At 35.3% G+C, this 13,933-nt stretch overlaps 2 protein-coding genes across 2 annotated transcripts; one reads left to right on the top strand and one right to left on the bottom strand.

Annotated features, from left to right (window-relative positions):
* Positions 1-2,756: 2,756 nt before the first annotated feature.
* On the bottom strand, positions 2,757-3,555 carry LOC124917682 (the record flags this gene model as incomplete). The annotated part of the gene is made up of 4 exons (XM_047458045.1): positions 3,349-3,555; positions 3,049-3,270; positions 2,870-2,977; positions 2,757-2,807 (listed from the first exon to the last, which is right to left on the bottom strand). Coding segments are annotated over exons 1-4 (588 nt in total), but the record flags the coding sequence as incomplete, so codon positions are not given.
* Positions 3,556-7,654: 4,099 nt separating this feature from the next.
* Positions 7,655-9,081, top strand: LOC124917681. Its single transcript, XM_047458044.1, has 2 exons — positions 7,655-8,496; positions 8,592-9,081. The coding sequence occupies exons 1-2, from the start codon at positions 7,655-7,657 to the stop codon at positions 9,079-9,081; spliced, it is 1,332 nt and encodes a 443-aa protein (XP_047314000.1).
* The last annotated feature ends 4,852 nt before the right edge of the window (positions 9,082-13,933 follow it).

Raw genomic sequence — 13,933 nt, 5'->3', positions numbered from 1 at the left:
AATCTAGTTTAGTGGTTTCATAGTCCTAAATATGAAAAGTTACTATTCAGGAGTACGTACCATTGTGGAGACGTGAAGATGTTGTTTCTGGTTTGGTCGACGGGGAGCCGGTTGCGAATCGCCGTGAAAGGAGGCAGGAAGAGAGAGAGATGAATCGGGCGGAAATGATTATAAAATAATCATATTATGGTGTATATATATTCATGGAACCTGGGCGAACATGTCTTCTTTCGAAAAGCGACTATTCATTCCATTTCACAGGACACCTGGACTAGGGGCGAATAAGTGTTCTCTCAAAAAACGACTATTCAATCCGTTTTACATGGAACATGGTCTTGGCGAACAAATATTCTCTCACAAGGCGTCTATTCATTCCATTGAATCTGGGCGAAGGGGTATTCTCTATGAAAATCAATTAATTGAAGCGAATAAGTATTCGCTACTGAGCCTCTCCCCGCAAAAAAAAAATAAAAAAAAATAAAAAAAATTAGTGAAGTAATTGAAGCGAAGATTTGTTCGGTTGCTGCATGTGATTTTTAATAAATTGAATTAATATTTAAAGAATGAAAATCTAAAATGCATGTTAATTTTGGTCTTTACATACACGGGTAAGTGAACTTACATGACAGGCAAACGGTCTTCTCATGGGTAGGTTGAGGGGTTTACATGAGGTTTTATTAAAATTAATTGAAGCGAATAAGTCTTCGCTCCTGGGCTTTCCCCCCCCCCCCCAAAAAATTAAATAAAAAAAACAAAAAAAATTAGAGTGAAGTAATTGAAGCGAATATTTGTTTGTTTGCTGAATGTGATTTTTTATAAAATTCATTTAATATTTAATAAATGGAAATATAAAATTCCCGTTAATTTTGGTCTTTACATAGACGGGTAAGTGTATTTCCATGGTAGGCAGACGGTCTTCTCATGGGTGGGTATGGGAGGTTTACATGAGGGTCAGGGCTCATGGGCGTGGAGATCTTCGCTCCCATCGATTCTCACCATTCCTTCTAACACGGTGCCCTGAGCGAAGATATCTTATCCGGGTGCTATATGAATATTATATTATTTCCTGCCGTTAAAAGGCGCTGCCGTTAACGACGTCTTGTGTGAACCCGGAATGAAACTCGGATTCCGGATTCTCCCTCCCTCCGTCTGCTACCCAGATTGATTTATTAATAAAATAATAATGCTGCAATCTGATTGGTCTGCCACAGGAGAACACGGCAATCGGTAGCAGAAGATCTTAATTGCATGTTTAGTGATTAGAAGCAGGGCCGCCACGAGTTTTGGGCAGCCCCGAAGAAAAAATTGTCAATATTTTTTTTGTTACCTTTGGTATAGTTTAATTTTTTTTTTAAATATTGTTGTTTGGTGAGGTTTGAACACGTAACTAAATAAATTCTCTAATTTTTTATGTTAAACCATTAAACTACCATCTATTTAATTTAAAAACACAATAGATTTGACTAAAAATCTCACTAATCAAAATAAATGGGTTGTCCTGAGGAGTGGATTGCTCTAGCCCGAAGGTTTGTCGGGCTTACACCAGGACCGACCCTGATTAGAAGATAAAATAAATAAAATTTCATAAAAATAAAATACACAAATAAAAAAAAGACAAACTTCAGTCAACAAAATAGATCTAGATGATGTATAACATTATTCAATTATTTTATTTTACATAAACAAATATTGTTTTTTCTTCTATATTACAATAGTAAACTTAATTAAATACCAAAAAAATGTGACAAGTTAGAATTTCAAAATAAATAAAATACATTAACAAGAATAAAATTCCCACCATGCAATCCATAGTTGATATGGATAAAGCCAATACATTATAAATATGACATAATTGTAAAATCTACTGTACATAAAAATGTAACACATTTATATTTAATATATTTAACTAAGTTAGTTTAAATGACACAAGTGGTTTACAATAGACTAAATGTGACAGATTTAATTTTACCTAAATCACCTTAAATGAAAATGAGAATCATAATTATAAGATGTTATTTCAAAACTTTTATTACTCAACCGCGAGGACTACTTAGCTTTCTATATTAAAAAAATTAAAAATAAAATATAACACAGTTATAAAATAATATTTTAATACTTCCTCCTCTCAATTAATTGAGAAACGAGTTATTCTTTATTTAAAAAAAAAAAAATGTAAGTACCAAAAGTTCAAACCTCACCCGGAATTCTAAATCTTAAAATTCAAACCCCAACCAAAATCCTACCTCTTAAAAACCGAAATCCAACTCAAATTGTAAATCCTGAAATCCTAATCACACCTAGAATCCTAAAAGATAAAACCAAAGTAATTAGTATATATTTACGAAAATGAATTGTTACACTGATAAAAAGTATTGTTTTCTAGATTAGTATTATTTTTTAACCGTATTGGTGGAATTAACATCTATAGGAGGTAGAGGAAACTAATTTTCAACAAATGAATCCGTGACAATTGTGATCGGTTTCTTCTCTAGAGTCAATGCAAGACTCTTTATCATTTTTATTATCATCATCTTCTTCTTACTTTTCTTCTTTTTCTCCTCCTTCTCATTCTTACTCTTCTTCTTCTTCTTTTTCTTCCTCTCATCATCATCATCATTAACATCATCAACAACAATAACAATATTATCATTATTATCATCATCAACATCATTATCAACATCAACATCATCAACTAAAACATCATCTTCATCATCTTCATCATCATCAAAATCATCATCATCAACATCAACAAAAACATCATCAACATCATCCAAATTCTTCATCATATCTACTATCAAATTATCCGTCTGCAAAACCCATGAAGAATTAACAACAATACTTTATGACCCACTAATCAAAACCTACTTACTTTCTCTTTGCCGAATTGAGAGAACCCCATCGATACACTAATAAAGGTACGTGCAAAACTATCCAGAGTATCATCCATTTCCAAGTTTTGCATCATATCATCGATGATCTGCGATATTTTCATGTCAATAGAATGATGACTGCGATTAAATTATGATGTGAACATGATCATATACACACCTTATTTAACTCAAGTTTGTTTGACAGCAGTTTCTTGATCTCACTTCCATCATAGATGCACTCATTACGGGCAAGAATCACAGGGTTCTCTTTCAAATATTGGGCAATTCTTCTTACCGCCTTCTTTAATTCTTCCAAGATAGTTTCACGTGTGATTAAATCTTCATCGTGGATGTGAACATAGCCCAAATCAAGAGACGGAATTAAAATATTTCTCTTTACCTTCAATGTTCAAAAACAATAAATTAATCAAATTTATATCATAATTACATAACTCAACGACAATTTTATATTTATTACCCAAGTATCAGAAACGGGAGGCATTCCATGATCCACGGTCAGGTTCATTAGAGCATTCATGACACAATGTAAAAAACACCCATCAATCTCCCAAAGAGGAGGGATAGTCACTGTTTCGAAATCAGGGCTGTTCAAGAACTTAAGCAGATCTTCTCCTTCCAACCGAAGAATCACGACAGATTCTTTCTTCAAGTGGTTCGCCGCCATGAATATAGTTAACACGAGGATATATCCAAATCATACCGATCATAGCTTATATTTATACATTTATACTAGCAACTACCAAGATCGTCAAGAAAATATCATTTGAAAACTTGTATACTTTAGGGACTTATTTGAAACAAACTTGGAAATATATTTGCTTGATTTATTTATTCTCAATAAATCTTTTATAAACTTAATGTTTTTTTATTTAAAATAATTTGAAATTTTATTAACTTAATTTTAAATATTAATAATTTACTTAAATGAATTATATGAATATATTAATAACTATAAAATTTTTATATTATTATTTTACTTTTTTTATTATATATTATTCTTAAGTATTATTTTTTATTGTCTAATTGATGTTTAATTTATTCATCATAAAAAATTAAAATTTAATCTTTTAACAATTATATAACTAAAAATATATATATATATATTCGTGTATCTAAAAAAATTCAATATTTTCCTGTACCTAAAAAATATGATTAATTATTTTAAAAAATAAGATAATATTATTTTAAATAACAAATATAAATATTTTTTAATAACCAAAGTGACTACTTAAAATAGTCTAGTTTTAAGCCAATAGTAATTGATGTATATTAATATATATTTATAATAAAGAGATTAATTTTTATTATATACCCGCCCCGCCCGCCCGCCCGTCGCCCCGTCCCGCCGTCGCCCCGCCCGCCCGCCCGTCCGTCGCCCCGCCCCGCCCGCCCTTCGCCCCGCCCCGCCCGTCCGTCGCCCCGATCCGCCCGCCCGTCCGTCGCCCCGCAACTCTGTCTGGAAGATGGATTGAAGGCTCCATCTTTCATTATCAAGAAGAGTGTTCCAGATCTAGTTCGTGCTCTATTGTTGAACAATCAAGCTGCACTATTTCAACATTGCTCAACAATCTCCAGATACGTATCTTCCGCCTTCAATACCTAAGCAATATCCATATTAATTTCTGAACAATCTCCAGAATCCTTTAATATTAGTTTTCCAATATTAATTGCTTAGGTAACTTTCATTATTTCTGTATGACTTAGGTTTTTAATTTGACCTAGGTTTTCAATTTCTGTTGATACATATGAAGTTGAATTAGTTCAGCTATTATGACTTGGGTTTTCAATTTGATTAGATTGTCTGTCATTTTGTATTGTTATTTGGCGACTTATGTTTATGGACACAATCCAAATCCACCTAGAAAATCTTGCATAACGAAGTCTCTGGAATAGATTTATGAACATAATCTCTTTCTCATTTCTGAACATAATGAAGTCCCCTGAATAGATATTCAACAGCCAAATATCAAATGATGCTTTCTGATATTATGACTTGATAATACTCTACTTATTCTTTCTGTTTTTCATTCTTTTGATTGTTTGGCTAATATATTAACGGGTAAGTCTTATAATCTCTTAGTTTACTTTCATAATCGGTTAACTTCCAAATTATGTCTTAGTTGTAGCATGATGAACTGTGGGTAAACCAATACTTTATGTGCAATTTTCAGTCTTTTAGGAGTAGATTATGAATGTCTTTAGGCCATGGCTGGTTTCATGTATGTTTATGGTATCTTTCTATTCCATCGACTAATAAATTTTTACTATGAACATTGATGTTAATTGCGTGCCTTTCACTAGATATGTTTGTTTATCTACTGGATTTAAATTGATTTAGGGATTTACATTACATAGGTTAGCATGCCTCATTATAATAAATCTGACATGATGATATTTATTTGAGTGATATTTGAACTATATAAGATGTGTGTTAAATTTTCTTACTAATTTAGGTTTTTTGTTTGATATTTTGATGAATCCTCTGGTAAGTCAACATGTTACTTTCTTAATAATTTCTTAATATCTTAACGATTCAAATGATTGAAATTAATTAATTTCTAATACTCTTTTCTATATAAACCTAGTTTGGTGTTAAGAAATCTGATCGACATTGAAAAATGGAAATTCCGAACAAAAGTTGGATGCTCCTACGTCGGTGAGAATTATCTTCGAGAAATACTTATGCCTTCGCAAAGATCCTTTTATTTTTCACCGACAGTTTCAACACCGAGAATCCGCGAGGGCGTTTATCGCTCTCGGTGAGGTCTTTCAACGAAGGCACTGAAGTTTTCTCTAAGAGTTTGTGTCCTCCTTTAATAAGTGATTTTTTACTAGTGTAAACATAATAATTTTAGATCATTCAATTTATTTAGTTAAAATCTCTCTACTTAAAGGGTCTATTGGTTCATATATCTATGAGAATTATTGAAAAGTTTAATTGGAGAGGCCTTAAAATCAAAAAAAATAAACATTCAATACAACATAAAAAATTTATCTAGGAAAATAAAAATAAGAATTTTTTTCTTTTCTTTTGGGCACTTCAAACCTAAAATTCGCTATTGCCTCGACAACATCCATCATTATTAATTTGTTTATTTTGTGAATGGATGATACGAGGGTATTTAAATACAATTTGATTGTATTAATAGTGAAAATACAAATTAGCAATATTAGAAATTTAATGGAACCAAATTTCCAAATGACTTACTCATCTATGGACGAAGCTCTTCATTCATTAGACATTATTCATGCAAAATATATATACAAACTTTATTCTTGCGGGCAACATTGCAATATTGTGTTGTGTTCTCCTAATTTCTTGTATAATTTTAGAAAATAGTTTAAGAATGTTTTAATTGCATATTTGTATACTGAATCTTGACACCTTGAGTAGTTGTTTGATTAGTTTTAACGGATAATTAAGTTAGTAACTTTGTTTAAATTAATAAATGGGATAAATGTTAATTTATGCATAAAGTTGGACAGAAGTTTCAAATTTATTTATTAAATTGTAAAATTTTATTTGTATTGTTAGGATCGGGATGGCCGATGGGGGACCGGAGTCCAGAATATCGGTAATCACTTACAACAACACACACAACACAAACTGGAACTAATCCGGTTAAGGACTAGAACCGCTTTTAACACTACACAGATTATTACAGACCTAGGATGCATGGGTGCTTCGTTTCTGTAGCGCACTGCGCACCAGGTGCTTCGTGGGTGTGGGGGTGCGGCTGGGAGTGCGTACGGGGTGCGCCACGTGGCGTATCCCAGAATCGAAGGTGAGGGGTGCGGGGGGTGCGGGAATGACATATTTAGTAAATATGAGTTCCAAAATATTAAAAAAAACCCAAATTAAAAAACCCCCCAAATATTAAATATGACTATGAGCCCCCAGCCCCCAAATTAAAAAACCTAATCTCTACGGTGCTTCTCTCTCGGCTTCCTGTCTTCCACTATCATTCTTCCACTATCAGGTTAGTTCTTCTTCTTCTTCTGTGTGTGAGAGAGAGAAAGATTATAGCAGATGGAATCAATGGCTTTCTCTAACTCAGCTTCAAGTACGACAGCCACTCCAAGCCAACAAAGTTCAGTAGATAAGGACCCGCTGTGGAAACATGTGACAAAATTAGTGAAAATGAAAGAGAGAGGTGGAAATACGAAAATTAAATGCAACTTCTGTAATCTGGAATTTACGGGTTCGTATTCAAGGGTTAAAGCACACATGTTGTAGATCAAGGGAGAAGGAGTTTCAGTGTGTCCCAGAGTCACTGCTGATATTTTGTTGCAACTTCGAAGGGAGATGGCAAATGCAGAAGAAAGAAAAAGGCATGTTGTGATTCCACTCCCACCATTGAGTTATGCTTCATCAGATTCTGCCTGGGGAGGAGCTGAAATGCTGCCAAACAAGGTTCCAAAAGAAGAGCAGTTGACAAGAACAGTCCTATAAATAAAGCTTTTAATCAGGAGGTGAGAGCACAAGTGGATGGCGAAATTGCAAGAGCATTTTATTCAGGGGGTTACCTTTCCATTTTGCTAGAAATCCCCACTACATCAAGTCGTATACACTTGCTGCCAACAACAACATTCCGAGCTATGTTCCTCCTTGTTATAATGCACTACAAACTACGTTATTAGAAAAGGAGAGGGAACATATTGAAAGATTATTGGAACCAATCAAGACGACTTGGTAAGAGAAAAGGGTGACCATAGTATCAGATGGTTGGACTGACAGTCAGAGAAGACCGTTGATTAATTTCATGACTGTTACTAAGAGTGGCCCTATGTTTTTGAAGGCAGTGAACTGTGAGGGTGAATACAAAGACAAGTTCTATATCTCCAGCTTAATTAAAGAAGTTATAATGCAAGTAGGACCACAAAATGTAGTTCAAGTTATCACGGACAATGCACCCGTTTGCAAGGCAGCATGTATGCTCATTGAGACTATGTATTCTCACATATTTTGGACTCCATGTGTTGTGCACACACTTAATTTGGTTTTGAAGAATATATGTGCTGCTAAGAATATCAAGTCTAATGAGGATGTATATGTTGAGTGTCACTGGATTACAGAGGCTGGAGACAAAGCACTAATGATTAAGAATTATATTCTTAATCATAATATGGTTTTAACAATGTTTAATCAATTTGCTCCTTTAAAACTTATTTCTATTTCTCAAACGAGATTTGCTTCGATACTTGTCATGCTCAAAAGATTTAAATTAGTGAAACGAGCACTTGAATCAATGGTTCTTTGTAATGAGTGGAGTACTTACCGAGAATCTGATCCCTCGAAAGCTCAAACTATTAGGAGCACGGTGCTTGATGATTTATGGTGGGATAAACTTGATTATATTTTAGAATTCACTGCTCCTATTTATGATATGCTTCGTTTTGCGGATACCGACAGACCTTCATTTCATTTGATATATGATATGTGGGACGATATGATAGAGAAGGTAAAAAATATCATATATAGGCATGAAGAGAAAGAGCTCACGGAGGGTTCTGAATTTTATGATGTAGTCTATGCAATACTAACAGATAGATGGACTAAAAGCTCTTCACCGCTTCATTGCTTGACTCATTCACTAAATCCGAGGTGAACTTTTATTTTATAATATAATACCATACTTCTTAAGATCATTTTTGTCATCTTTGAGCTTTAATTTAATTTATTTACTTGTTTTTGTTTAGGTATTATAGTGACACATGGCTTAGTGCCGCTCCGAATCGTATTCCTCCTCATCTTGATATTAAGCTATCGGAAGAAAAAAATAAGTGCCTCAAACGATACTTTCCATCAAGTGAAGCAAGAACAGCGGTAAATATTGAATTTGCTCGCTTTTCGGGGCAAATTGATATTTTTGGTTGTCCCAATTCCGTGGAAGAAAGAGACATTATGGAACCACGAATGTGGTGGATTGTTCGTGGAGCTTCAGCACCAAATCTCCAAAAAATAGCTTTGAAACTATTATTCCAACCTTGTTCTTCTTCTTGTTGTGAGCGAAATTGGAGCACATATTCCTTTATTCACTCAATTCGAAGGAATAAGATACTACCAAAACGAGCGGAAGATTTAGTTTTTGTGCACAACAATCTTAGGCTTCTTTCAAGAACGAATGAACATTACAAGCAGAAGATTGTTGTGCACAAAATGAACATTACAAGCAACAAGAACGAATGAACATTACAAGCAAGGAATAAGATACTACCAAAACGGCTCATTTAGTGACGGTAGAATCTGACGGTAGAAGCGACTGGGCCTACTCCGACACGGATAACGATGAAGAAAGAGTCACCCGCTTCATGGAAAATGAAGAAGAGGTATTTGACTTCTCTTCTAAAAGATTTACTAAATAAGACTTAGTTACTATACACAACGACATGGTCGATGAGTTCAAGAACTTGTCTGCGTTTAAACCGACCCAGTTAAACTATGAAATCGGAGAGTCAAGTGGTAACGCTGGTGAGCCAAGCGGAACCACGGTATATGAACCGGCTGAACCATCCTTAGAGAATGAGAAGCTCAATGAGACAGTTCACTAAGTAACCGAAGAAAATGAAAGAACCAAATATGTCACGGCTGCTTGGTAAAGATCTAGTGAAGCGGTGAGTCAGATATCTAAATATCAAAGACATTCCAAATGCAAATTTGGTCTTGGATACAAAAACAACAAATCCGCCAACTCGAACTATTCCAACGGGATGAAACTCACAAAAGACAATATTCCCTTTGTAAGATTCGTCAAGAGCTCTTCAACCGACAACGAGGCAAAACGTGACTCAAAATCGGAAAAAGAGATAAAATATATAAGTCCCACTGACTCGGAAAAGTGGTTTCATCCTAAGAGAAAGAAAGCCAACCAGCAAGCAGGTAAACAAACTGAAACACGACCACATAAAACTAAACAATCACCATCACGACAACATAAGGCACTCTTAGGCAGACAACAAGAGATTAAGTCGAACACTGATAACACGATTAGACCTAACACCGGGAAAGTTATCCGACTTATTAAAGTCTGGATCCCTAAGTGACTAATCAATCATGGACCCAAGTAAATGTGGGTACCAGAAATGCGTATATATTTATTTTTTGTAGGATAGGAGGAACAACCGGCTAAGAAACTCGAAATGGTACTTGGACAGCGGGTGTTCAAGACACATGACCGGAAACAGCGGACTTCTAGCCGATATTATTCATGAAACCGGAGCAATGATCACTTTCGGCGACAACTCAAAAGGTAGAACCGTGGGAAAGGGTAAGATTGTCCATGGTAACTTGTCTATAAATAACGTGCTTCTAGTAGAAAACTTGGATTTTGACTTATTAAGCATTAGTCAAATGTGTGACATAGGGTACACGGTTAAATTTCATAAGCATGCATGCCTAGTTAAAAATCATCAGGGTGATACACTGTTAACCGGAAACAGGATATGAAACATTTACAAAGTTGACTGAAAAACTAAGATTGAAAATCCTGTTTGCATGATAGTTGGAAACGACCCGAACTGGTTCTGGCACAAACGGCTAAACCATTTGAATTTTAAAACAATAAATTTCATATGCTCTAAGGAATTAGTTCATGGTTTTCCAAACATCAAATTTTCGAAAGATAAAGTATGTGCTGCATGTCAATTGGGAAAAAACAAATAAAATAATCTTTTAAAAGCAATGGAAACTTCCAATCCAAACGGTGTTTAGAATTGTTACATATGGATCTGTTTGGTCCGGTTAAGGTAACAAGCCTGAGAGACATGCATTATACCATGGTAGTTGTTGATGATTATTCTAGATTTACTTGGGTAACATTTTTAGCTTTAAAACATCAAGCTACACCGAATCGGATCAAATTACTTTTAAGGATGCAAAATGAGAGATCTATCCGAGTAGATAGAATCATAAGTGATAGAGGAACCAAATTCACAAACAGTACTTTAACTACGTTTCTTGATCATTCCGGTATTAGACACGAGTTGTCTAGTGCTAGAACACCTCAACAAAATGGTCTGGCTAAGAGAAGAAACCGAACTCTCAAGGAAGCCGCAAGGTCCATGATAGCCGATTCAGGTATCGCTCAAAAGTTTTGGGTTGAAGCTATCAACACTGTCTGTTATACTCAAACCGGTCTTTGATCACTAAACGGTTTACTAAAACTCCTTTTGAAATATACCATGACAAAGTTCCTAACATCCGGTATCTTAGGATCTTTGGCTGTAAGTGTTATGTTCACATCAACGGCAAAAGTTATTTAACCGTATTTAATGCAAAATCCGATGAAGGAATCATGTTGAGATATTCAGCCGTCAGTAAGGCATATAGAGTTTACAACACTAGAACCTTAACGGTTGAAGAATCCTCTCATGTTGTGTTTGATGAATCGGTTCAACGAAACACTACTATACCCTTTGACCTTCACAACAGAATGGAAAATTTCAATATCTATTCTGATGATGAAGAAGAGGTTCCGGTCTATAGATGGTTTGTCAATGATCAAGCGGTTCACGCTGAGACTCAGCCTGATCAAGCTGTTGTACCACAGAAAGTTGACGCCTTAGTGTCTACTGAGGAAACTGGTCGGTCTGACTCTGTTCAGCCTACCGATCCGTCTAACCTTGATCATTTAACCGGACGCTTGGAAGATACTACCAGAATAAACCTCAGAAGGAATAAAAATCATCCTCTTGAACTAGTAATAGGTAACCTCTCATCACCCGTCCGAACTAGGCGACAAAATTTGGAAGAATATGAAAACTCGACTTTCATATTATAAATTGAGCCGAAAAAGGTGGATGAAGCTTCGCTAGATCCCGATTGGATTTTAGCAATGCAAAAGAAACTAAATGAGTTTGAGAAAAATAAAGTATGGCACCTAGTTCCAAGACCGAAACGGAAATCGGTTATAAGAACACGATGGGTGTTTAGAAATAAACTCAATGAAGACGGTTTAGTTACGAGGAACAAAGTCAGGCTAGTGGCTCAGGGATACAAACAGGAAGAAGGAATTGATTTTGAAGAATCATTTGATCTTATGGCTAGACTTGAGGCAATTAGAATATTTTTGACATTTGCGGCTTTCAAAAATTTTAAAGTTTTTCAAATGGATGTCAAAAGTGTTTTTCTAAACGGTAAAATAAATGAAGAGGTGTATGTTGAACAACCTCCAGGTTTTAAAATTCCGGAACAAATAAGTCATGTTTACCGGCTAGACAAAGCCCTTTATGGTCTAAAACAGGCCCCAAGAGCCTGGTACGATACATTAACAACATTTTTATTTGATCACAAATTCACAGGGATTCGACTAGGTTAAATAGCCAGGGATTCGGCTAGGTTAGTAATGTTGGTGTGCTTAGTGATGTCATAAAGTAATTAATATGAAGTTAGCTTGTTTAGGTAAACAATGGTTAGTTCCAATGAAATAGTAATGATGGCTAAAGATTTTCATGATGAAAATATATGGAAGAAATGTTAGTCTTCCTCTCTCAGTGATGGACACGTGTCCTCACCGTTTTGGAGGTAGACTGTTTTATTGGTTATAGGTTTTATCATCAAGGCATGCATGAAAACCGCGGTCAGCTGTCCCAAGTTTAGCCGAAAATCCACTTATCGAAATTTTAATGTATTTAATCGATTGATTTTCCATGACTGTTTTTATCGAGATGATTTATTCTAGTGTGAAGAAATGTCAAGCTTAACCGACATTTATTCAGCTTAAGGAACAAACCATCCGTTTTGTTCGAGTCTTTTGAACCGTTCGATTTATTTACATGTGATTTGATAATGTGAGTTTACCAGACTTAACCGAAGACATATGCCCGGTTAGAATGTTTGAATGTTTAGTTTCCTATTGAAAGTATCCAAGCCAGTTTTTCCAAACATTTCCCGAGCATGGCGTGAGAAGCGGGAGCTTCTCCCTGAGTTTATGTCCCGGTTTTTCATAAAGATATAGGTTTTGAAAACATGCAATAGTGTTTATGGCATAAGTTGTTTATTATCAGTAAGTCCTAAAATTTTCTGAAGTAAGAGAACATAGCTTCCTGTAGCGGTTTGGTGAAGATATCAGTCACTTGTTGTTCGGTTGAGACATACTCCAACCGGATGTGTTTCTGTTGCACATGCTCCCGGATGAAATGACGCCTTATATCAATATGCTTTGTTCTTGAGTGCAACACCAGATTGTATGTGATTGCTATTGTACTGGTGTTGTCACAAAAGATTGGAGATTCTTCAGCGGTTACACCGAAATCCCTTAGTTGTTGTTGGATCAAGAGGAGTTATGCACAACAGCTTCCGGCTGCTAGATACTCTGCCTCCGTGGTTGAAGTTGCAACTGATGTTTGCTTCTTGCTGTACCAAGAGACGAGCCGGTCTCCCAGAAACTGGCATGTTCTGCTTGTACTCTTTTGATCGATTTTGCAGCCTGCATAGTCTGCATCAGAGTAACTTATTAAATTAAAACTTGAGTCTTTTGGGTACCATAGTCCCACATCTTGAGTTCCTTTTAGATATTTTAAGATCCTCTTAGCCGCGGTATAATGTGATTGTTTTGGATTGGCTTGAAATCTTCCGCATACTTTGACCGCGAACAGGATGTCCGACCGGCTTACTGTTAGATAGAGGAGTGAACCGATGATTCCTCGGTAGGCTGTTATATCTACTCTTTGACCGTCCTCATCTTTGTCTAATTTCACAGATGAACTCATTGGAGTAGCCGCATCGGCACATGTGTCCATTCCGAATTTCTTAAGCAGTTCGGCTGTGTATTTTGGCTGGCTTATGAATGTTTCGGTGTCAATCTGCTTAACCTGAAGACCTAAGAAAAAACTTAATTCTCCCATCATACTCATCTGAAATCTGTCAGTCATTAGTTTTGAGAATTTATCACATAATTTCGGATCGGTTGAACCGAAAATAATATCATCCACATATATTTGAACGAGTAAGATATGTTCATTTGTCTCTAATTTGAAAAGAGTTTTGTCAACCGAACCTATTGTGAATTTGTGATCAAATAAAAATATTGTTAATGTATCAT

Source organism: Impatiens glandulifera, unplaced genomic scaffold (genome assembly GCF_907164915.1).
Source record: "Impatiens glandulifera unplaced genomic scaffold, dImpGla2.1, whole genome shotgun sequence".
Lineage (NCBI taxonomy): Eukaryota > Viridiplantae > Streptophyta > Magnoliopsida > Ericales > Balsaminaceae > Impatiens > Impatiens glandulifera.
The sequence above is the reverse complement of the archived record's forward strand: the minus strand, read 5'-3'. Positions and strand labels throughout refer to the sequence as shown.